The sequence below is a fragment of the Callithrix jacchus genome, chromosome 10, assembly GCF_049354715.1.
Source record: "Callithrix jacchus isolate 240 chromosome 10, calJac240_pri, whole genome shotgun sequence".
NCBI lineage: Eukaryota > Metazoa > Chordata > Mammalia > Primates > Cebidae > Callithrix > Callithrix jacchus.
The window spans coordinates 37,421,632-37,447,826 of record NC_133511.1 but is presented as its reverse complement, the minus strand read 5'-3'; the positions used below and the strand labels follow the sequence as shown (position 1 = coordinate 37,447,826).

Sequence of the window (26,195 nt, the reverse complement as noted above, 5' to 3'; positions counted from 1 at the left end):
GTTAAATTAAGCCATGGCATCTGAGACAGGCTCACCTTTAAACTGTGCTCTGTCAGTAATCTGTTCGTATAATTCTAGTGTGATTGGCATCAAAGGTAAGCCCTGATAGAGGCAGTAAGAAAATATGTGCCAGTATATGATGTCAGGAACTTGTCGGGGCTCAGAAAACGATACTCCAAAAAATGGTTCTTCAACAAACCAACGAAGCAGCCTCAAGGTCCCTCCCAAAGTACAGGATGAGGCTGTTCTTTGAAGTTCCTTTATCTGCATAGAAACCAGACCCACCAAAAACGAATACAATTGCCTTTGATCCCCTCCCTAAATTTCATTAACCAGAGGAGACTGAAACTTGTCTGACAGAGGAAGAGACTAAAAATTAAATATCACACCTAGGGAGCTCAGAGGAACTTTGTCCAGACTATTGTCTGTTTTCAGATCCCATTCAGTTTCCAAAGAGAATGATTTCCTAACCATTATCTGAGCACTAAGTCCTGTTCATTCTTGCTAAAAATCATTTACTGCCCTTCAAAATGGCCTCATTTTCCTCATGTCCCCTTCCCCTGTGAAGAGGAGTATATAGTATATGAAACTCACTCAGTTATTAGGTAATCACTCTCTTGCAGTTTTCCCCATGCTTATGCACCTTAAATAAATTTGTATGCCCTTTTCTCCTATTAATTTGTCTATTATCAGTTCATTTTCAGCGAACCTTTAGAGGGCAGAGGGGAAGTTTTCCTTTTGGCAAGTGATCTTGAAAGAAATGTTTCTTTATCTGGCATAAAGAAGGATGGAGAAAGGAAGCATTGTTGTACCTCTGACTTTGTAACAAATTACCGTAAAGGAAGAATAGTTTTCATCTACTATTGTTAGAGCAAGGCAGAACCGTCAAAAATATAATTACATGATTAATCGAAAAAATAAAGCAAACTTAAAAGTATGTTTTATGGAACCTCTTTTCATTGTTTTTCATTTTGTTGTTTTCAAGTAGTAGTTGTACTAAGCAAATACAGGTCTCAATTTCACTATGAATAAAGACTGTCAAAAATCAAGAAATTAAAAAATATTTTTTAATTACTAATGTCAAAATCGTACTGTTTTTAAGAATTTGTAAAGTCTGGAAATGGGGCCATTCGCCATTTTGTTTTATGCCATAGATCATCCTCGGGTTTTTTTTTTGGTGGGCAAAATGCTGCTATTTGTAAAACTCTTCCTTCTGAAGAATTTTCCTAAATCTTATTCTCAATCTTACTCTGGGTGATGGGTCCTGGACAGAATAGCTTTACTTCCTTTAAAGGTAACTTTTTGTTTCATCTTTACTACCTACTGTGTTGTCTTTTCTTATGTGGAAGTTGACAGACCTGCTCTATTCTCATACTAATAGTCTATTTTTTTTTAAAGTAATCACAATAAATTCAGTATATCTTAAGTCTTTTGGCTTCCTGTGAACTTCTTCCATTGACAGTTTCTCTTACCACTGAAACATCAACTATATTGTATCTGCTTTATCTAATACTCAGAAGCAAAGAACCTATGTGACCAGTATCAAATTTTATTTTTTAGTTCTGACACCTGAAGTCTTGCTGTTCTATCCTCAATGCTGTTAAAAACTTCTGAGGTTCCAGTTTTGTTATATGGTGACTCCATTGGCTCCTGTCTTCCTCAGTCTGCTTCTTCTTGGGTAGCTTGGGAATTCTGTGCTATGGTGATATGTCTGGATACAATTTGTAAGTCAGCCTACACAGCCAGACCATGTGGCTTAAAGTAATTTTTATCCATCTTATTTTTTACTCTTAGGCAATGCGGAATATCAATCCCAGCACAGCAAATTCTCCAAAATGTCAGGTAGGCTCTTATCTGATGTTTTAGCACTGGAAAAGAAAAAAAAAGATGTTAGGAAAGAGAAACTTATATTCCAGGGTCCTGTCCTTATTGGACATTAGCCCAGAGTATAACTTTGAGCCATCTTTCTACCAACATACTCAGTTAACATTGCCCTTCCAAGAAAGTCTACACAATCTGCCCCCTCCCTGTTCTTCCTAGGGAATTTCTGTTTGATTCCATGGAGGTCTTTTTTATTCTGTATTTGAAATGTATTGTGTCTCAGTTGTACATCCTATCAGCTTCTAGGTATGCCTAATTTTTATTATAATAGCTTAAAATAATATGTGTAATGATTTAAAGAAATTAGTAAATTGAACAGTAACAAAAGCAGTACACATTACTTACTTGGGTAGGCTAGTTTAGGAAATCTTGTTAGAGTCATGATACTATCAGGAAGAGAAAAATTCTTTTTAGTGGATGTTCCAAAGGAAAAATATCAAAATTATCAGGAGAGGATCTGCCTGGATGGTGTTTCAAGCTTTCTTGTTGACTTTTATCAGGATTCTCTCTGATGAACCCCAGGGAGCCCTGGTTGTTTAGGCATCTTATTTAGAAGGAAAGACTGTAGCCATTTTTTCTTCTAACACAGGTACTTGTCAATGACTCATCAGAAGAATCTCATTTTTGAAACCAAAAAGGTTTTGTGTGTTTGGGGCCCACAAGATCAGCAGAAATTTGGAGCCGGAGGATCATTGTACTTCCCTTGGGGCAGAAGCAACCATAAAATGCCTCACATTTTATGTAGCTCATTCTGCACTAGGCTAAATAAGTGCATTGTTTCAGAATCTGCTGTAGAAGTGGGAGTTGGCAAAATTCTACTCATTTTGGATACTGGTAAATTGTCCATTGGAGCACCATGATATTAAAGTCAGATATGGTCTTGATAGAGACCAGTTAATTTTATGAGAGGGAAAATCTCTATTCTTCTTTATCTCATAAATGCCTACATTTAATCAAAAGTCCAAGCAAGGGATAACTCATAATAATCCATCTTCCCAAAGTTGAGCATAGACGTTCTTATGATGAGGGAGCACTAATATACATTTGACTGTGAACTACAGCATAGGATTGGATCTTTGTAACATGAAGCCATTTTTTCTTTGCCGTTTCTCTGAAGTGTTTCTGAAAGACTTTTATTCATGATAAATGAAATAGAAACTAATATAGGAGCAGAAATTAATTCAGAGGAGATTTGGATTCAGGTAAAAAGTCCTCCATGCCAAAAAATGTTGAAATTGTTTCCTTGTTTCTTAAGGTCTTATACCCTGAATCTGGTAAATTCTTGTTGAATTTTTATTTCATACTTGAAGAGTAAATCGTTACTGTTATTAAAATTATCAGGAATTCTTAGATGTTTTTAAAAAATAGTAAAGCTTTAGAAAAGGTAAGGCTTATTAGTAGTAAAACTTCTAAGATATGGAGATTAGAGGTAATTACTTGATTTGCCCAGATCAGAGCAAAAAAGTTGAAAGAGATTTTTAAAAATATCCTTTGCATATGCTGGATATTAAAGTATTGGTTTGTTATATATGCTTTAGTTGTCAATGTATAATATTTACCTGGCATAATTGTGGAAAATTATCAGTAAATGTACCAAATTCCAGTTGAGGGTTATATTTGAAATAGCTCAGATCAAGAAGTCTGGTGGTATTTGTACCAAGAAAGCATGCGTATATTTTTCTCATCCTGTTATTTTCTAAAGAACATTAAGGTAGATGTCAGGAAATAGATCACAAAGAAGAGTCATATCTTTTTTTTTTTTTGAGATGGAGTCTTACTCTGTCGCCTAGGCTGGAGTTCAATCGTGCATTCTCAGCTCACTGCAACCTCTGCTCCTGGGTTCAAGTGATTCTCCTGCCTCAGCCTGAAGAGTAGCTGGGATTGGGATTACACGCACCTGCCACCACGCCCAGCTAATTTTTTGTATTTTTAGTAGAGATAGGGTTTCACCATGTTCACCAGGATGGTGTTGACCTCGTGATCCCCTCCCTTGGTCTCCCAAAGTGCTAGGATTACAGGCGTGAGCCACAGTGCCCAGCTAGAAGAGTCATATCTTAGTTGAAGATGGCTTTAAATAGTGTTTCTCAGGATAATCAAGAAAGCTAGAAAGGACTTTTCAGCCCCAAAGAACAGAGTATGTAAAGACATCACGCAGTATATGAACACCAGACACCGTTGTTCAAAGTTACTGGTTTTTTAAGTTTTACTTTTCTAATAGATATTAATGCAGCTGAGTTAACAAGCAATAGTGAGATCAGTGTCATTTTGTAATCATATACCTCATATGCTGTGGGATATGGAAAGCTACCCAAACTTCAGAATGCTTATTATGAATTAATACATAAAGCTGTCTTTAAGTACTTCCAGTAGGATTAACAAATCATGTGCTGTTGTAGGGTGTTGTGTTTGTGTACACTAATGTCAGTATGGGTGAAGTTAATGAAAAATCCTAAGATCCATAGCCCAAGTGATGTCAAAATGTAAATTTTGAAAAATAAAACTTTAAAGGCCTTCATATATCTTCTTAATTAAATATGGAAATTATCACCCTTATTTATTACATTATGTTGGCAGAATTTTGGAAAAATTCATCCTTACAGAGCTTAACATTTGAATTTCCCTTTGATATATTCATGATTTTTATGTTTCAAAAGCAGTTTCCATTCTCAAGAAACTCTTTGAAACTGTAAACATCTTTGCCTTGTAAGATTGAGCAGTTAATGATATTTTCTAGTCATATCTCTTTGTTACACATCAGAGCTCCATTGTAAATTGGAGAGACCTTTTGTGCCATTGGGTTTAGGAATGCCCTCTAGCTGCTGTTTCTAGGTCTTTTGAGAGAAGCACTTAGAGGAAAGATAGTCCCCCCTGAGTGTGAACACATCTACCTTCTCTTATGCTTAAGAATATGGTTCTTGGGCTGGGCACAGTGGCTCACATCTGTAATACCAGCACTTTGGGAGGCTGAGGCAGGTGGATCACCTGAGGTCAGGAGTTCAAGACCAGCCTGGTCAACATGGTGAAACCCTGTCTCGAATAAAAATACAAAAATTAGCTGGGTGCCTATAATGTCAGCTACTCAGGAGGCTGAAGCAAGAGACTCAGCTGCACTTGGGAGGCAGAGGTTGCGGTGAGCTGAGATTGTGGCATTGCAGTCCAGCCTCGGTGACAAAAACAAAACTTTGTCTCAAAAAAAAGGCCGGGCACAGTGGCTCACACCTGTAATCCCAGCACTTTGGAAGACCAAGGCAGGTGCATCACGAGGTCAGGAGTTCAAGACCAGTCTGGCCAAGATGGTGTGAAACCCCATCTCTACTAAAAGTACAAAAATTAGGCATGGTGGCACATGCCTGTAGTCCCAGCGACTCGGAAGGCTGTGGCAGGAGTATAGGCTTGAACTCGGGAGGCAAAGGTTGCAGTGAGCCGAGATTGTGCCATTGCACTCCAGCCTGGGTGACAAGAGCAAAACTCCGTCTCAGAAAAGGAAAAATAATATGATTCTTAATATCTGTGGTTTGCTAGTATCTATGAGATCAAGTTTAAGCTGGACGCGGTAGCTCAAGCCTATAATCCCAGCACTTTGGGAGGCCGAGGCAGGTGGATCACAAGGTCAAGAGATCGAAACCATCCTGGTCAACATGGTGAAACCCTGTCTCTACTAAAAATACAGAAAATTAGCTGGGCATGGTGGCGCGTACCTGTAATCCCAGCTACTCAGGAGGCTGAGGCAGGAGAATTGCCTGAACCCAGGAGGCGGAGGTTGCGGTGAGCCGAGATCGCGCCATTGCACTCCAACCTCGGTAACGAGCAAAACTCCGTCTCAAAAAAAAAAGATTTAAACTCTGCAACTGGCTCATGGTCTGTCATCAGTAGCTTTCTTACCTCACTGGTTCCAGTTAAGCCAGTTACTCTTCCATTAGCTAAGTGCACTCTGCTGCCTTGTTGCTGTTACTCTGTTCACAGCTTTTCCCCATAGTGAAAACCTTACTTATCCCCTTTCTTAGCAGTAAAGATTCTTCGTTTCTCTTGTAAGACTTAGGGCGAGATTTATTCCTAAGTGCCCTTATCAGAATTATTGAGGCAGGGCACAGTGGCTCACGCCTGTAATCCGGACACTTATGGGGCTGAGGCAGGTCGGTCACCTGAGGTCAGGAGTTAGAGACCAGCTTCCCCGATATGGTGAAACCCTGTCTCTACAAAAATAGAAAAATTAGCTGGGCACGGTGGCATGCACCCTTAGTCTCGTCTACTCAGGAGGCTGAGGTCGGAGGATGGCCTGAGCCTGGGAAGCAGAGGTTCAGTGAGCTGAGATCATGCTGCTACACTCTAGCCTGGATGACACAGTGAGACTCTGCCTCAAAAAAAAAAAAAAATTAAAGAATTCTTGAAACTTCCCAGAAATAAAAACAAGACTGCCCTATAAAGATGTCTTAACTCAGTAGCCCATGTAATTCCAATTTAGGTGGTCAAAAGTATGATGTGGGATTACTTTTGTTTCTGGGCAAGTAATTGCTTCAATCTGTATAGAAATTACAGCGTAAATATTTTGCAGCTATTGAATAATTTATAGTTGCCATTCCTTATGGGTAGTAATGAACAGACACCAGGATCAATGACTGGCTTAATGAATGATAAAGCCCACAGTATTGCTGTTGAGGATATTGTACTGCATCATTACCTCTCAATAGTGAAGAGGTTCAGTTGTTCACAGTTTTAGTTAACAAGAACAAAATAATACCGCTGTTCAGAGCCATTTGAAACAATTGCCAACAATAATTTTTTCCCTGAATTTAGTAAAAATAAAGTATTTGGCTTTTTTCCCTTCAAACTGTCTTTCATGTTAGCACACTCTAGAAAGCTGTTTCAAAATCCTGTTAACACTTTTTCAAACATCTTTCTCTTTGAACTTCTAATATTAAATAAACCAGGTTTAGTTGAATGTTTTCCAATGAATATATTGTATATTTTAGTTTTAATGGGTTAAAACTTATACAAGTTGAAAACGTTGCATAAGAGGGAGGATTTACCCTCATACTCCGCATACTTTTAATTGATTATTTCATTTGTTTTATTAAACTTGCCTCTTTCTTGTTATTTGAACAGTGCCATAATAACTTTGGGTTCATGATTAAGTAATACGGATTACAAAAGACCTAACTTCAGGCATCTTTTAGATAGAGTGTAGAATCCTAGGATAATGCTAGGAACACCAAACTGCTATCCTGTTTTAGATGTGACTTTTCAGAGTTTAAAATTATGATATCATAACTGTCCCAAAATCTATGGGTATACTTTTTTAATCAAAAAAGTTGTTCTGAAGTTAAAGCTTCTTTGGTAAATGGCATGAACATTAAAAATAAAAGGCATTGGCTCAGTGTTTTAATGACTCAAGAAATAATAAAATATTCTATGACAGTTCAAAGCTGTGTTGGAAAATGGGGTATGGCCAGACCCCTATCTTAAACAGTTGGAAGTAATGGCGCTTTTTTTTTTTCTATTTTTAGAATTGGGACATAAACTGCTATCAGTACAAGACATATTTTTAGAGTTCTTCTGCGTTTCTAAATTTGGATTTCCAGTTCACTGTGTTAACCTTACTTAAACAAATTGATTACCACCCTCCCCACAAAAAGCCCTTTACCCTGTGCCATCTGTTATCCAGAAACAGATATACTCTTATATGATGTAGTATTTGCTAAAGACAGAATTGCTTTAAGAAAGTAACATTGACTAGGTGGTTAGCTCCTTAAGTCATTAACTCTTATGTTAATTATTCTGTATATGCAATGAACATATACACAATATTTCATTGGGTTCAGTAAGGAAGATAAATAAATAAATTATTGTTGATAAAGGGAATTGCTAGACATGGGATAGGGAAATTACATATATTTATATAAGAAAACAGGCCAGCCCTTTGTCCCCTTCTTATCATGTCTTTTGTAGTTCAATCTAGCCAAAAAACAGCAACCTCCACCTCCCACACAAACACACAGGCGCAAACGTGCACACAGTTGAATAACGAAGGTTTCAGGAGGCAGATCTTAGAAGTGAAATGGAAGTTTTGGAATGTATCCTACTCTGGGCTTTACCTACTCAGATTTTGAAGGAGAGTGACCATGAAAAAGACTTTCTCCTATAAGGCATCCTGTTTCTAGGGAGGAACAAAGTATGTGTTTCCATTGTGAGTAAGCTTTATAATTCCTTGTATTCTCAGCAAAGGATTGTAAATGTGAAAGTGAAGTTACCACAGGAAACAAAAAATTTTAGATGTAAAACTGAAAATTTGTTTCAGGGTTATCTAGACATTTTGCTAGTTACTTTAAAAAAATAATCTTAATATGGATAAGCATGAGCTCTAATTAATTTGAATTGTTAATCAAAAATATATTTTATATGAAGTCTCCATTTTATTACACTTAAAAATAAACCTATATATATCTTATACCTGTGTAAAAAAATGCCAAATATATTTCAATAATTTCATCAAAACACATTTTCAGTGAATATCAACATTATTTCGTAATTGGGTAAATCTGGCACAGCTCTTTTGTAGACAATCCAATTATGTCCTGAGCCATAAGCCTTGGGACATAATTGGATTGTCTACAAAACTGATTTCAGTTGAAACATTTCATGTTGAAAGTTACATCTATCTCTAAGACATTTTTGGATTATTTTATACTGAACACAATGCCTAAAATTAGAATACTGGACTAAAAATACAAGTTTGCTAAACTTCTGTTTTCCCAAAGGTAACTAGGATAAATAGTTTGACAGACTTTCAAAACTGGGGAAATAAGTTATAGGACATTCAGCCAAAACATAATCATGCTTCTGTTCTGTATTTCAAAGGTCAAATAGTTTTTTTCTAACTGAAGCAAGTATTTTTAGCTCATTTTCTTCTGTAATAATACAAAAATGTGGTAGCTTTTCCCATTGAGCTTGTAAATCTTAGCTAATCTGGGACACATTTGGAATCAGAGCTGTCTGCACTTTAAGTAAAACCAAGGATCCCAGTTTGTTCTGGAGGTAACTTTCCAGGGTGGTTCATAAAAGAAAACATGAATTTGCCTGCTTTATTTAGTGGACTTTTATGGAACCAAGACCCAACCATAAGCCATTGACCTTTCTTATATTTCTCTCCTTTCATGTAAATAGCAATATAATTTCCCAGAGGGCAAAAAAGATGCTAGGATCATGTATTTTTGGTAGTTAAGGTATTTTGGCCTTATATAAAGTTGATACCTTGGTCCACATCATTTGGAAAAATAATGAGAAAGACAGTAAAAATAGTAATTTGGAAACACTAAGAACATTTTTAGTTCTTTTTAATTTTTAGAATATCCAAGAGAAATGAAAGCTTGTATCTACACAAAGCTAAAATGTAGAAACAACCCAAATGTCTATCAGCAGATGAATAGATCAGCAAATGTAATATATTCCTACAGTGGAATACTGGTTAGCAATAAAAAGGAATGAACTGTGGATATAACATCAATGAATCCCGAAGTGACCACACTAAGTGAAAAAGTACATGCTGTATGATTTTATTTTAGAAAATTATATAAAATACCAACTATAGTGATAAGAAGTGGATCATTTGTCTCTGAAGGTAGGAGCAGGAGAGGTGAGAAGTACTGGGAGAAAATTTTGAGGAGGATTATCTTCTTTAACATTTTTTTTTTGAGATGGCGTTTCACTCTTGTTGCCCAGGCTGGAGTGCAATGGCGCAATCTCAGCTCACTGCAACTTCTGCCTCCCGGATTCAAGCGATTCTCCTCCCTCAGCCTCCCAAGTAGCTGAGATTACAGGTGCCCACCACTACGCCCAGCTAATTTTTTGTATTTTTAGTAGAGATAGGGTTTCTCCATGTTGGTCCGACTGGTCTTGAACTCCCAGCCTCAGGTCATCCACCCGCCTCGGCCTCCCAAAGTGCTGGGGATTACAGGTGTGGGCCACTGCACCCAGCCGAGGATGATTATCTTGACTGTAGTGGCAGCTTCACAGATATACACACATTTTAAAACTCATGAATTCATGTACTTTATGATTTATTGTACATCAGTTAAATATCAATAAAGCTTTTCAAAATTTACTGAGAATATCTAATCAGTCGTGTTTGCTGTAACTAAAAGTTTTAAAACTTCTGAGTATTCATACCTTTAGTATGCTATCCATAATCTGCATATATGTTATTTGTATCATTGGCCTTCTTACATTATACAGTCATCTCTTGGATGATTGGTTCCAGGAATTCCCCATGAATACCAAAATCCTCAGATGTTCAAATCCCTCTTAGAAAATGGCATACTATTTGCATGTAACCTACACACATCTTCCTGTATACTTTAAATTATTTCTAGGTTACTTAATACAATGGAAATGCTATGTAAAGAGCTGTTATACTGTTATAACTGTATTGTTATACTGTATTGGTAATAATGACAAGAAAAATAGTCTATACATATTCAGTACAAACACAACCTTCCATTTTTCTTCTCGAATATTTTGATCCATACTTTGTTGGCTCCATGGATATGAAAGGCTGACTATATTTTTCATGCAATAGTCTTCCCTATTTGATAAATAATAAACATACACTCCTGCCACCAGTAAATAGAGTGGCTTTTTTTTTTTTTATTCTTTCAAGTCTAGTTGAGGTGAATCCTTAGGTTACTTACTCTTAGTCATGACTCAAATACAGGTTTGATGACAAAAGTGTTTTCATAGCCCTTCAAGGGGTCAGATATCTCTTTAGGTAACGTGGAATGATTTCCCTACTTATTGACATCTCTAAGATATCTTTCTTTATAAATGTGCATTGATGGTTCTGCAGTGTCTGTTGATACAGAAATTAAGTTGTTAAATGGACTAAAAAACAAAAAATTCACAGCTTTGAACAAACATAGTGGCCAAATTCAAAGCAGCAAAAATATAGAGTCTAGTCTGTGCATGATAATAGTTTTGTAGTTGTTGTTGTTGTTGTTTTGAGATGGAGTCTCACTTTGTCTCCCAGGCTGGAGTGTAGTGGTGTAATCTTGGCTCACTGAAGTCTCTGCTTCCCGGGTTCAAGCAGTTCTCCTGCCTCAGCCTCCTAAGTAGCTGGATTACAGGCACATGCCACCATGCCTGGCTAAGTTTTCTATTTTTAGTAGAAACGGGGTTTCACCATATTGGTCAGGCTTGTCTCTAACTCTTGACCTCATCATATGCCCACCTCGGCCTCCCAAAGAGCTGGGATTACAGGTGTGAGCCACCATGCCCAGCCTATGATACTAGTTTTAACCTAATAAAAAGTAGGAATTTTATTTAAAAGGCTAAAATAAAAAGTTGTAAAAATAATATGAGAATTCTGTGCAATTCAGTTAGCTTAGTTACGACTTACAGGTTAGTGTCATAATATTTGCTTTGGGCTACAAGCACGAGCATACCTTCTTTGATAAAAAGCAAATGAGCGGCTTTAGGATTCTCAAATATTCCCATGTTTTGTCACAGAACCCAAGGCATCAGCCTCATCCAGAGACTGTAGTTTTATTCATTTCAAAGTTTATTGTTAAATACATCCTCATATTTTAAGAGCACTACAGATTCTTTGAGGAATTATAAGTTGTTTTACGTTCCAAAGTAATCCATTCACTCTGCCCTTAGGGGACACAGAAGAAATAATTACAATATTGTCTGATGAGTGCTGTGTTCAGGGTGTCAAAGACATGGCATGTATGTGTCTAATCCAATCTCAAGATCAAGATGGGATCACCACAGAGTTTATTCGAAAAAGTAGTGGCTTCACCAGGTCTTTATTATGGAAGAAAGGCATGGTACTGAGAGGATGTGTCCTCTTACAGGCGGACCTACAATGAGTTAGTATCATTGTTTTAAAGTCATTTCTCACTTTGTAAGATGAGGATGGAAGGAGTCAAAAGTAGAAGATAGGAAAGAAATAAGACTGCAAGAAAAGTTATAAAGATGAGTGTAAATGAAGTTACTTTTGAGGAAAGCAGGAAAAGGTGGCAGGAGGGTCCAGAAAATCAAAGATTATGCCTGATGGCTTCAATGTGTTTTGTGTTGTTTTTTTGTTTTTGAGACAGAAGTCTCGCTCTGTCGCCCAGGCTGGAGTGCAGTGGTTCAAACTTGGCTCACTGCAACTGCCACCTCTCGGGTTCAAGTGATTCTCCTGCCTCAGCTCTGGAGTAGCTGGGGCTACAGGCATGCATCACCACGCCTGGCTAATTTTTTTGTATTTTTAATAGAGATGGGGTTTCACCATGTTGGTCAGGTTGGTCTCTCAAACTCCTAACCTCAAATAATCAGCTCACTTCAGCCTCCCAAGTGCTGAGATTACAGGCATTAACCACTGCACCCAGCCAGTGGCCTCAATGTTCTTAGATAGATGGAGAAAAAAATAGACATAGACATCATTGACTGGGCATGGTGACTCATGCCTGTAATCCTAACACTCTGGGAGGCCAATCACTTGAGCTCAGGTGTTCAAGATCAGCCTGGGCAACATAAATTGAGACCTCGTCTCTACAAAAAATGTGGAGGAAGAAAAAAGAAAAGAAATGGACTTCCCTGAATAGGGGCTTGAGAGAGTATGCCATATTTGGAGTAGCAACCATGAGGATGTGAGAAAGAACTGATCAAAAACAAACAAAAAACCCAATAAATGGTACTAAGGGTCCATCCAAAGCCAAAGACCATTAATTTATAGTGATAACATTATGGATACTTGTGAGATTTTTTTTTTCCTTTTCCCCTAGCATTTCTCGGCAATCCAGTATAAAAACAGAACAAACACACTTTGGCATTATTGCTTTGGGGTTGGAATTTTCTAGGCTGAGATAAAATTATATGTACATCAAGAATCTAAAAGAGGCTTATGCTCTTTTGAATGATCAGTCATGAATTCAAGCTTGTAGTGAAAAGAAAAATAAGATACCAGAAGAGAGCCAATAGATTAGTAAGGAGAGATGGGCCTGGAGTCTCTGAGGTTGGAGGGCTGGTAGAGTTGACGTGAGTTTATGCAGAAACTGGTTAGAAAAAAATGTGATGAGAAAGCGGGATAAGTACATATAAGGTTTTTTAGACAGATGTTTCTAAGCCAGTTCCAGAGTATGATTGAAGGAATTAAGGATTGAAATACAGTCATGAAGTGGTCAGTATCATTTCAGTATAAAAGCAATCCTGGCATTTCAACAATTGGTTATAATATGGGTTTTATGTGTGGATGTTATTTCAGTGTGATGAATGCAGTTGGAATGAAGTGAAACACTGATTGTGTCGTCTCAAAACGTGACTTAAGATTTTAGAGTTGGTTTGGTATCAAATAACAAAATCTTGGTGGCTGTGCAAGTAGGTGATTGAGAGGGGTGGAGATGAAGATCACTGGAATCCAGAAGGTTCAGGAAGCTGTCAGATTAAGTGAATTGTCCATTTAATACTGAAGCACATTAAGAGGCATGGAGAATACTTGGAGTGGCAAGAGGGTTTGACCAGCTCCAGAATTCTTTCATATATAAGATGGAGTAGCTAATAAATCAATAAATTGAGTACAAGAAGGAGTTAACCTTGCAGGGAAGATGACAAACAATTTTGTCATTTAGCCAAGTCCCTAGGTTCCCTCTCAGAATATATAAATATATATTTTTTAATGTATAGGATTGAAAAGAAAGAATTTGGTTGATACAGTTAAAAAAGTGTTAAATAGAAATTTGTAAACAACAAGATCTAAGGTTGGATGGCTCACACTTGTAATCCCAGCACTTGGGGTGGCTGAGGCAGGTAGATCATCTGAGCCTGGGAGGTTGAGACCAGCTGGGTAACATGGCAAAACTCTGTCTCTACAAAAATACAAAAAATTAGCTGGGTGTGGTGGTGCGCAACTGTGGCTCCAGCTACTCATGAGGCTGAGTCAGGAGGATCACTTGAGTCCAGAAGGTCAAGGCTGCAGTGAGCAATGATTGCACCACTGCATTCCAGATTGGGTGAAAGAGTGAGACCCTGTCTCAAAAAGATTAGAAAAAAGAAAGAAAAAATCTAGAAGCACATCTTATAAGATAACTACTGTAACATTGTAATAGCAGTGATCATAAATTGTATTTTAAAATATTTGCAACAACTACGATATGATATGAAAACATCTATATGTTCTATTGGTGAAAAGTTAGGTACAGTGAATACTAATGGTGCATACTACATTGGAGAAAATGTTGATAAAGTTAGCGAAAATGTGTAATTATTTTTACTCCATCCAAGTTCAGAGAGACTCTGAATTCATTCATGGTCTTGTGGGTAAGAAACTCTGATTTAAAGGATGATATATCCAGAAGGCATAAACCTAAAGGAAAAGAAGTGGTATTTGCCTGCAGGAGAATTTTAGTTTAGAAGTGGCAGTGGAGAGCTAGGATAATTTTTCCATGCTTCAGGACCCCATGGCGATTGTGGAGGTGAGGGCTGGAAATGTGGGGCTTTGGCTCAGAAAGCTGTGTGGAAGAATTGAGGGAGTTAGGCCAGTGTCCTTTGTGATAAGAAGCTGTATGCATCTCAAATCAAACCAAAAAAGTGGAGGGAAAGGAAGCTGATGCTCTGGTAGAGATGATGTTTACAGTAGCTGGAGAGGCATAGTGAAAATTCTTAGGAGGATAAGAAACAGTGAACAGAAAAAAGCAGAGAAAAAGGTCAGAGTAGTAATGAGGCTGCTAGGGATGGGTTACAGTGAGATGAACTGTTTTTGAGGTCTTGGGCAAATACAGACTGAAACCTGGGATGTTTGAAAGCCTATGAAGGCAAGCCTTCTGGAACCATCAGAGTAGCAGCCCACAGCCTTTGCTCAAGTTTCCAGGGAGAATCCCACTGAGAAATTGCTGGATATCCCTGAAGAAATCCCCATTTTAAATACTATGATTGTGCTGGAGAGACCTTGGGCTTGTGTTTTTACTTTTGATGTGTTTTTTTTTTTTCATTTTCCTCCTTTCTCCCTGCTAGAGGGTAGAACATACTCTACCCAGCTCAGGATAGAAAAATTTGAAGTCAAAATTAGACACTTAATAGCAAAGTGTGAAATAGTTTTCGGGGTTGGGGAAGGATTGGTGTCTTACAGTAAAATCATCAGATGATATTTCCTACTATGTTTATGTGAGGAGGTTCCAAACACACAAAACCATATGAGAGTACTTGAGTAAAAACAAACTTTAAGAATTATTTTGTAAAGACCAGACTTGCCATTTTATGATAACCCAAAGGAGGATTTGGGAGTATCTGCCAGAGTAAGGAAAATAACAAAATGAAACTAAGTAGCAAAATATATATGGGGGTGGTTAATATAACTAGACAGACTTTAAATGTATGTAACTTAATTTTTAGTCATTTGAAATGGATAGAAGAATTAGATCATTCTGATTGGGAAATATGTTAACGTTAAAATTGATGTTTTAAGTATGTTTTTAATCTATCTGCACAGTTATACTGATGAATGTTTTATTTATTTAAACCTAACAATAAATTTGTTAATCAGTAGATTGATTCTCTTTGGCTTTGTTTTATTTTTAATTAGGAGTTAGCACTGCGTAGCCAGTTACCAACACTGGAGCAGGACGGCGGGACTCAAAATCCAGTGTCTTCTCCCGGGATGTCTCAGGAATTGAGAACAATGACGACCAATAGCTCAGATCCTTTCCTGAACAGGTTGGTGAGAGTTGCTACTGGTGAATATCTGAAAAGCATTGTCGTTTTAAAATCATTTTACTTAGTACTTGTAATAAGCTATTTGGAACATCTGTGTGGGCCAAAAACCAGAACTGTAAATGAATGCCTTTGTAAACAGCACGTACATGAAGAGTTGAGGATTCAAAGTTGTCTTCTGTGAGAGGAAGTGAGCTGTTCAGACTTGTACCAGGGATACTTACTCAAAGTCACAACGTGTTTGCTTCTGCCTATACTGTTGACTAACAGTTACTTAAAATTACAGAATCATGAAAGAACATGTGAAAGCCTTTCTTTGAAAGTGAATGAATTGCCTGTTAAACCTACTTAGGATTGCATTGTAAGGGTCATTGGAAGGAATTTTCCACATAGCTTTTCAACCTGAAACGTTTCACCCAGCAGCACTATAAGGCCTCATGTTCTTAAGAAAGCCCATGGAGGTAAATGTAAGGTTGTACCTCTTTCAGAAATGCATAAAGATTATGGCAGTATTTGAAAATAACGTAGCTTAGGGATGCCTCTTAGTGAGTTACCACAAATCCTGGGTTTCAGACAGATTGCAGTATTACATAAACTGCTATTTTGAAGTCTGTGAGCTGAAACAGGTTATATTCTTTGCCTAGGAAGCCATTTAAGATTAAGATTTAACTAAACCTTATTCTTCTAAAGTTATAAAATATCTGTGGAGTTTCAAACTTTTTAAAATATGGGAATATGTTGTGGTTTGGATTCCTTTTCTAACCAATTTAAACAACAGTTACCTAAATATTTAAAGATACTTTGCGTTAGGAAAACTATTATACCGCCTTTCTGATTCTCTTCAATTGAATCGGAAACTTAGTAATTCCAAGAGAAAAATATCTTACCCTGCTAAAAATATTTAGTGCAATAGAATTTACCATTTACCCAGTTTTTAAGATTAGTGCTGGTGGCCTAGTTGGAAGGTTTGAGTTTGAAAGCCATCTAAAATACATTTTAAGTTTGTATTTATTCTTCTGACATACAGTTTAAATTTCTGTCTAAAAGTAGACATATTTATATAAGATTAGAGTTCTAGACTTAAACTGAGGCTAATTAAGAAAGTTCATAGCCTCAGAACTTTATTTTTTTCTAATAAGGAGAATTTCATATTCATGTAATTCTAGTACCTGTCTTGTTGAAGGACTTATATTAATACCAGGTATTAATTAGACCATTTTAAAAGTGGATAGGCTGCATATCCTTCTGACAGTCATTTATAAAGATTTTTTCTTAAAACTTTTGATGAGACCTGGGCTACAATTTGATATTCTGTTTTCTGGGAAGATCACCATGGCAGATATCAATGTTACTAATCTAAGGACAGAATTACGTATCCATTCTCTGTACCCCCCGTTTCTAAAGCATACATCTGACTTTGACTTTTTTTCCCCCCCTTAAAAACAAAAACTCACCAGGCACGGTGGCTAACGCCTATAATCCCAGCACTTTGGGAGGCCGAGGTGGGTGGATCACCTGAGGTCAGAAGTTCAAGACCAGCCTGGCCATCATGGTGAAACCCCATCGCTACTAAAAATACAAATTAGCTGGGAATGGTGACTCATGCCTGTAATCCCAGCTATTCTGGAGGCTGAGGCAGGAGAATCGCTTGAACCCAGGAGGCGGAGGTTACAGTGAACCGAGATCACACCCCACTGCATTCCAGCCTGGATCACAAGAGCAAAACTCATCTCTAAATAGATAAATGTAAAAACTCTTGGCTGGGTGTGGCGGCTCACTCCTGTAATTCCAGCCCTTTGGGAAGCTAAGGCAAGTGGATCACCTGGGGTCAGGAGTTTGAGACCAGCCTGACCAACATGGCAAAACCCCATCTCTACTAAAAATACAAAATTGGCCGGATGTGGTCACACATGCCTATAATCCCAGCTACTCAGGAGGCTGAGGCAGGAGAGTCTCGCTTGAACCCAGGAGGCAGAGGTTGCAGTGTGCCGAGATCATGCCATTGCACTCCAGCCTGAGCAACAAGAGGGAAACTCCATCTTATAAAAACAAACAAAACACTCTTGATGGTTACTGTCTTGTTTACTATTTGATTTATATATACATTCCTTAAGCTCTAAATCCTTTTTCCCCCAACTTGCCATGGCATTGACTGCTAGTAGTAATGCACAGTCACCTCATCTCCCTTTTACTTTTGAGATCTCTCAAGGCCCACTCAGATGTCCCCCTCCATGAAACTTTTACCCTTTACTTTCAAGCTCCCTGTTTGTTCTGAAAGCACTGTGCTTACATAGTTCATATAACCCCTGTATATGATTCATTAGTGTATTTGTTCATGTCCCTCCTTGAAGTTGTGAGCCTCTCACAAAGCATTGTTTGTAGGTGGTGGTGGTTGTTAACCTCTTTATCCTCAAAGCCTAGTCTAATGCCTGTCATATAGTAGCAGATGCTCAGTGAATGTTTATTGAATGAGTGGGGCCTGTAGAAGGTGGGGTTCTGCAGGGAGCAGTTTGTCCCAAGGAAAATGGCTCTGTAAACACTGCCCTCAGGAATGCCCATGTGCTTCCCCAGTGGTTTGGAATGAACTCTGCACAACTCTTTAAGTTCAGCTATTCAGTAACAGACTAAAATGTCTGATGTGTGTCCCATGCTTAGCAGCGGAATAGAGTGATGACTAGGACCAGGCCTTTGTCCCAGATCAGGGCAGGCAAAATACAAACAAACCACATCCTGAGGCCTTCTCATACATGGCTGCACTGTATACCAGTGGTCTCAGAGGCAAATTTGTGTTTTCTTGGATCTGTGTGAGGCTTTTGAGCCTTGCCAAAACCTGGCAGAAGCATTAGAGTAAACCAGTGATTGCGGTGTATAGAATGAGGCTAGAGAAAGAGAACAAGGCAAATGCATTGCGTCATTTAGGGAAAGCAGTTGGGGTACTGACTGAGCTTTTAGCCTTGAGCAATTGTTAAACTTGTTTTTATTTTTTAACTTTTATGTAAGTTAAATACCTGCTTATTAAATACACAAACTGTAGAGAAAGTTAAAGTTCACATTCCTGTACACAGGTCATTGAAGAATAACAATTGCCTTGATTTTATGCTTTTCTGTAAGATTTTCTGAAGTGAGTAGAAGTGAGTAGAACTCAGCGAATGCCAGCTGATGCATAGGTGTTACTAGCTTAGGAAAGTGTTCTATTTATCAGAGTAATGGATATTTACCATACTTCTATGTAAATCTTGGAAACCTTATTTAATCTAAAGTGAAAATCTGTGTTGGGTCATGTTATTTTCAAGGGATGTGCCTTGCAGTTTTTTGTTTCATTCTTTTCTTTAACTGGAGCTATATGATCTCCTGTTTTGTACTGAAGTGTTTGGGGCTTTTTCTTCCCCCACCCAAACACAGAAACAAGGAGATGAAGCCACGGGTATTCTTATCTCATCAGCAGTGACTCATCTGTTTTGGCTCAGTCCTAAAAGGAATTTTGGTGCTTTATTTGGGGTTGATTTTTCCTTGGCTTAAGTTCTCTGCATAAGAGCTAGGAATTTAACTTGAATCTAGTGCAGACCTGTCTCCTCGCCCACCTGGAGTTTGTGTTTTGACCTCTCTTTCTGTACCACCACCACCTGGAGAATCGAGACCTTGGAACAAGTCAGTTATGTGGGTTCCTCCCCACCCCCACATGCAGATGGTATTACAGAGAGAATATTACATGCAGAGAATTTCCTGTCAGCCTGAAAAACTAACTGGGAATATCTTTTTTTGGTCCCTTATTGTCACCAAGCACAGAACACCTTAGGAGAAATCTTGGCTCCTTAGAGCTGCCAGTTTCAATTAGGATTAACTTGTCTGTTTCACTTCATAGCACAAGCCCTGTCTGTGGCCCTGAAGGAGGGTGCTTGTTTCAGACATTTCGGGGCAGGAATTTTCCTTAATCCTCTTTGAGAGTTATGTTGGTACGCAGCAGGTGTTTATTTTTACCTTGAATTGATTTTTTAAATTTTTGCGTTGGTCTTTAACTGTCATGTTTTTGTAGTGGCACCTATCACTCTCGAGATGAGAGTACTGACAGTGGACTAAGCATGAGCAGCTACAGTGTCCCTCGTACCCCAGATGACTTCCTGAACAGCGTTGATGAGATGGATACAGGTTGGTATTCTTTATTCCTCTTGGTAACCTGACTTATAGTCAGATATGTTATCACCAAGTCTAATAAGCTATTGTAAGCAAAGATTATTCAGAAGAAAACCAATTAAAATCCTGTAAATCTGAATTAAATTGAACCTGTTTTGTCTCTATATGGTGATTTGTAATTTGTCTTTTCCTAGTTTAAAAAAAAATTACATTGGCTGGGCATGGTGGCTCAAGCCTGTAATCCCAGCACTTTGGGAGGCCAGGGCAGGCAGATCACTTGAGGTCAGGAGTTTGAGACTAGCCTAGCCAATGTGGTGAAACCCTGTCTCTACTAAAAATACAAAAATTAGCCGGGCCTGCTGACATGTGCCTGTAATCCCAGCTACTTGGGAGGCTGAAGCAGGAGAAATGCTTGAACGCAGGAGGCAGAGGTTGCAGTGAGCCCAGGTCGCACCATTGCACTCCAGTAGGGGTGAAGAAGAGAGACTCTGTCTCAAAAAATCAAAAACAGTCAAACATATATATAAATGGATTGTCCAGGTGCAGTGGCTCATGCCTGTAATCCCAGCATTTTGAGAGGCCAAAGCGGGTGAATTGATTGAGCCCAGGAGTTTAAGATCAGCCTGGACAACATGGTGAAACCTCATTTCTACAAAAATAAATAAATAAATAAATAAGCCAGGTTCGGTGGCACATGCCTGTAGGCTTACCTTCTCAGGAGGCTGAGGTGGGAGGATGGATCAAGCCCCTGTGATCATGCCTCTGCACTCCAGTTTGGGCGATAGAATGAGACCCCCCTTCTCAAAACAAAAAATCATAAATTGGCTATATTAGCTCTATTTGAATAAAACTCTGATAACATGACTTGTTTTAGCATATCGATCTTAAAAGCAAGACAAATTGAAGACCCTATTAGACATCCCTCTCCTTATTACAGATTTGTGTCCATAATTTTGAGAGATGTCTACATGGAATTCAGTGTTTGTCTTCATCTTTTCTCTAAGAGTTTTTGGTTCACTTTAGGTGTTATGGGGCTCAGGAAACCAGGTGGGAAAGACTAGGAGGTGAGGCCCACTTATTTTATTAGAATAGTTGCAGGAGACCAGGTGCGGTGGCTCACACCTGTAATCCTAGCACTTTGGGAGGCTGAGGTGAGCAGATCACCTGAGGTCAGGAGTTCAAGACCAGCCTGGTCAACATGGCAAAATCCTGTCTCTACTAAAAATATAAAAATTAGCCATGTATGGAGGTGTGCACCTGTAATCCCTGCTACACAGGAGGCTGAGGTAGGACAATCATTTGAACCTGGGAGGGGGAGGTTGCAGCGAGCTGAGATCACACCACTGCACTCCAGCCTGGGTGACAAAGCAAGACTCTGTCTCCAAAAAAAAAAGAATTGCAGCGATCTTGCAGGAGCTAAGAAATACCTGCCTCACAGGGATTATTAAGGGACAATTTCTCCTGTGGCTTACCTGGCAACCATTGCCCTAGACTTGACAACTGCCAGAGTGCATGAATTAGCAGGGAAATGACACTGTTCTTCAGCTATCGACTCTTTCACTACTTCTGTTCTGAAAATGTTTAACAAGGCTTTTGTGCCTGTACTCATCCAGCTTGTGGCTTTGGTGCTCTCTAGAATCCACACTACCTACCCTCTCCTCTCAGCTTATCTAGACTTTAAATCATCCTTTGGAGCCACTTGAAACCCATTTCACATACAACACCTTTATATACTCCTCTAATCTGCATTTCTCTCTTCTCCAGGCCCCTATAGCCCTTAATGGTTTATATTAGTTTTTCTGAAAGTATGTCCTATTGAAGGAATGTAAATATTATCATTTGCAAAAAGGCTCTGTGGCCAAGTAAGTTTGGGAAACTTAGAAGCAAGGCTAAGAAGATGTATTTATCCAAAGCCTTCTGGGAAGCTTGTTTTACTGTTATGAAGGTGCATCTCCTAAGGGCAGAATAAAGTATTCATGCAGTCCTTTTATTTTCGTGTTTCCCTAAGTGGACAAGGTAGGTCTATACCACTCATTTTTATGTTTAGTCTTACTATGGTGGTGCTTATCTGGAAGGCAGGGTAATGATGCTGTTGTGTTGTGTGCTTGTTCCTTCTCCCCCAGGTGTATATAATTTTTCAAGGGCTTTTTCATTTTCTCATGACTCCCTTTAGTGCGCAGCACATAATAGCAATCAAGCAGTTATTGAGTATCTGAACAAATGTTGAAGCAAAAGTAAACTTGGCATTGTTATTTTGTTATCTGTGAGTTGTTTGAAATTCTACGTATCAGCTTAGGTCAGTTAGGAGTGCTTTTCTTTGCCTGTGCATTTTTGTATGGTCCTGGATAAGTGCATTTTGTATGGATAAGTCCTGATGTTAGCTTTTCAAAAAGGACTTTGTTATGTCTCTCTCTCTCTGTTTCCAACAGGTGATACTATCAACCAAAGCACCCTGCCCTCACAGCAGAACCGTTTCCCAGACTACCTTGAAGCCATTCCTGGGACAAATGTGGACCTTGGAACACTGGAAGGAGATGGAATGAACATAGAAGGAGAGGAGTTGATGCCAAGTCTGCAGGAAGCTTTGAGTTCTGACATCCTTAATGACATGGAGTCTGTTTTGGCTGCCACCAAGCTAGATAAAGAAAGCTTTCTTACATGGTTATAGAGCCCTCAGGTAGACTGAATTCTAAATCTGTGAAGGATCTAAGGAGACATATGCACCTGAAATTTCCATAAGCCAGTTGCAGTTTTCTGGCTAATACAGAAAAAGATGAACAAACGTCCAGCAAGATACTTTAATCCTCTATTTTGCTCTTCCTTGTCCATTGCTGCTGTTAATGTATTGCTGACCTTTTTCACAGTTGGCTCTAAAGAATCAAAAAAAGAAAAAACTTTTTGTTTCTTTTGCTATTATAACTACTGTTCATTTTGGGGGCTGGGGGAAGTGAGCCTGTTTGGATAATGGATGCCATTCCTTTTGCCCAGTTAAATGTTCACCAGTCGTTTTAACTAAATACTCAGAAGTCAGATGCTTCATGTCACAGCATTTAGTTTGTTCAACAGTTGTTTCTTCAGCTGCCTTTGGCTGGTGGAAAAAACACGATTTACTGGTCTGACAAGCCAAAAAATGTTATATCTGATATTAAGTACTAACGCTGATTTGAAGAGATAGCTGAAACCAAGGCTGAAGACTTTTACTTTCAGTATTTTCTTTTCCTCCTAGTGCTATTAGTCACATAGTGACCTTGATTTTTATTTTAGGAGCTTATAAGGCATGAGACGATTTCCATAGAAATATATTAATTATTGCCACATACTCTAGTATAGGTTTTGGTGGATAATTTTGTGGGTGTGCATTTTGTTTTGTTTTGTTGGTTTTTCTTGCTGGGGGGGGGGGGTTGGAGGTTTGTTGGAACCTAGGCAAATGACCATATTAGTGAATGTGTTCATAGTTGTAGCTTGGGATGGTTATTGTAGTTGTTTTGGTAAAAGTCTTCATTTCCTGGTTTTTTTTACCACCTTATTTAAATCTTGATTATCTGCTCTTTCTTTTATATACATGCACACACACAAACATAACATTTATAATAGTGTGGTAGCGGAATGTATCCTTTTTTTTAGGTTTCCCTAGTCTCCAGTTAATTTTAAAATGGTAGTGCTTTGTATGCATTTAGAATACATGACTAGTAGTTTATATTTCACTGGTAGTTTAAATCTGGTTGCGGACACAGTTGTTTGAAGTAGTTTAGTGTTCTAGAAAGAGCTATTACTATGGATAGTGCTTAGGGGAGTACTCCACGCCCTGTGGGCATACAATAGATATTATCTGATGAATTGGAAAGGGGCTAACCAGAAGTGGCTTTATTTTTTCCCTTGGACTCCCTTGGACTAATAACAGTTGGTCTTGGTTGGAAATCACTGAGTAGGTTTATAATGTGCATGACAGAAATAAGCTTTATAGTGTTTTACCGTAATTTAGCTTTGGAAGTTTACCTTTGCCTTAGCTTTGGAAGTAAATTCTAGTTTGTAGCTCTCATTTGTAATGAACACATTGAAGACTAGATGAAAATATTGCCTTCAAGATTGTTCTTATAAGACTTGCTCCTACTTCTATATGCTGAAAATTGACCCTGGATAGAATACTATAAGGTCATGAGTTAGCTGGAAAAGTGATCAGATTAATAAATGTATATTGGTAGTTGAATTTAGCAAAGAAATAAGAGATAATCATGATTATGCCTTTATTTTTACAGGAAGAGATGATGTAACTAGAGTATGTGTCTACAGGAGTAATGGTTTCCAAAGAGTATTTTTTAAAGGAACAAAATGAGCATGAATTAATTCTTCAATATAAGCTATGAAGTAATAGTTGGTTGTGAATTAAAGTGGCACGAGCTAGCACCTCTACGTTTAAGGGTCTTTTAATGTCTCTATAATAAGCCCTTATTTTCAAGGGTTTATAACAGGTATAAAGTCTCTTCTCCTGGCAAAAGCTGCTATGAAAAGCCTCAGCTTGGGAAGATAGATTATTTTTCCCCCAATTACAAAACCTAAGTATTTTGGCCCATCAGTTTGGAGGAGTGCAAAAGTTGGAAGTCAGAAGTTTTATTTAATACTTTCAGTTCTCAAAAAAAATGCAGTCACTGTGATGTATATAATAGTTCATAGGTCAATCACTCATAATAATTGACTCTAAGGCTTTTATTAAGCAAACGGCAGAAAGATTAAATCTTGAATTAAGTCGGGGCAAATGGCCACTGTGCAGTTGGAGTTTTAGAGTAATAATGAAATTCTACCTAGAATGCAAATTTGGGTATATGAATTACATAGCATGCTGTTGGGATTTTTTTTTTTAATGTGCGGAAGATCAAAGCTACATGGAAGGAGTGCCTATAATTTGCCAGTAACTACAAATTAAGATTATATCTTATATATCAGCAGAGTAGCTTTAGCTTAGTGGGAGGGTGGGAAGGTTTGGGGTCAGAGTTGTGAAGATTTAGGGGGACCTTGATAGAGAACTTTATGAACTTCTTTCTCTTTAATAAAGACTTGTCTTATATCTTGCTGTCATTAAAGGCAGCTGTTCCTAGAATTTCAATCACTTAAGTACACCCACAAAACAAGAATATGGAGATCTTCATTTCCCCTTGACTTTAATTTGCCCAGTTATACCTCAGTGTTGTAGCAGTACTGTGATACCTGGCACAGTGCTTTGATCTTATGATGCCCTCTGTACTGACCTGAAGGAGATCTAGGAGTCCTTTCTCTCAGTTTGAATCATAGCCTTGATGTGGTCTCTTGTTTTATGTCCTTGTTCCTAATGTAAAAGTGCTTAACTGCTTCTTGGTTGTATTGGGTAGCATTGGGATAAGATTTTTAACTGGGTATTCTTGAATTGCTTTTACAATAAACCAATTTTATAATCTTTAAATTTATCAGCTTCTTAAATTTGTGTTCTTTTCAGTCAGGGCTTCTTAGATCTACATATGGTTGATGGAGCACATTGATTTGGAGTTTCAGATCTTCCAAAGCACTATTTGTTATAATAACTATTTTCTAAATATAGTGCCTTTAAAGGAAAAATGAACACAGGAAGTGACTTTGCTAAAAATAACATTGCTGTTTTAAGTATTCCTATTAAGTAGATGCCTTCTGTCTGGAACATGGCAGAAAGACTGAAAAATAACAGTAATAAATTGTGTAATTCAGAATTCATACCAATCAGTGTTGAAACATTGCAAAAGTGGGTGGCAGTATTCAGTGCTTAACAATTTTATAGCGTTGGTACATCTGAGAAGTGAGTGCTCAGGTGGATTTTATCCTTGCAAGCATGTTTTTATAAGAATTGTGGGTGTGCCTATCACAACAATTGTTTTCTGTATCTTGAAAAAGTATTCTCCACATTTTAAATGTTTTATATTAGAGAATTCTTTAATGCACACTTGTCAAATATATATATATAGTACCAATGTTACCTTTTTATTTTTCGTTTTAGATGTAAGAGCATGCTCATATGTTAGGTACTTACATAAATTGTTACATTATTTTTTCGTATGTAATACCTTTTTGTTTGTTTATGTGGTTCAAATATATTCTTTCCTTAAACTCTTCTTTGTTGTTTTTAACCATTGATATTTGAAACGTTTTTTTTGGCTTCTTAATGGTCTTCCAATAGAATAAGAACTGAAAATAAAAGGGGATTACAGTAGTAACTGGGAAGACAGGTTAAACTTAAGGTTCGTTTTGCTTTTAAGTTAGGCTTGGCATTTAGAACTTTTGGAAGTATCGATATGTGTAATTCTTTTAATTTTGTGTTCTTACTCTTCACATATACCATCCTCATCAAAGGCAGTGTCTAAGCAGAATTGTGTCTGCTTCATTCTTAAATGACTTCACTACATGTGACAGCACAGAAGAAACTGAGAACATAAGAACATGACACTGTCTTTCAGAATGGCCTTTGGTTTTACTTCTTTAATATATTCTTTCATGGCCTT

The 26,195-nt window shown here is 37.9% G+C and overlaps 1 protein-coding gene across 12 annotated transcripts in view; it reads left to right on the top strand.

Annotated features, from left to right (window-relative positions):
• Window positions 1–25,803, top strand: part of YAP1 (Yes1 associated transcriptional regulator) — a 120,839-nt gene extending 95,036 nt beyond the window's left edge. For 6 of the 12 annotated variants that reach the window (XM_003734140.6, XM_009007184.5, XM_002754639.7 and 3 more), the window contains 4 exons: window positions 1,795–1,842; window positions 15,437–15,567; window positions 19,598–19,710; window positions 22,125–25,803. In XM_003734140.6, coding sequence (XP_003734188.3) covers window positions 1,795–1,842; window positions 15,437–15,567; window positions 19,598–19,710; window positions 22,125–22,363 — 531 coding nt within the window. In that variant the 3' untranslated portion in view covers window positions 22,364–25,803. The remainder of the gene's footprint in view (window positions 1–1,794; window positions 1,843–15,436; window positions 15,568–19,597; window positions 19,711–22,124) is intronic. The other 6 variants (XM_009007186.5, XM_009007185.5, XM_002754640.7 and 3 more) reach the window with 1 other exon arrangement.
• The last annotated feature ends 392 nt before the right edge of the window (window positions 25,804–26,195 follow it).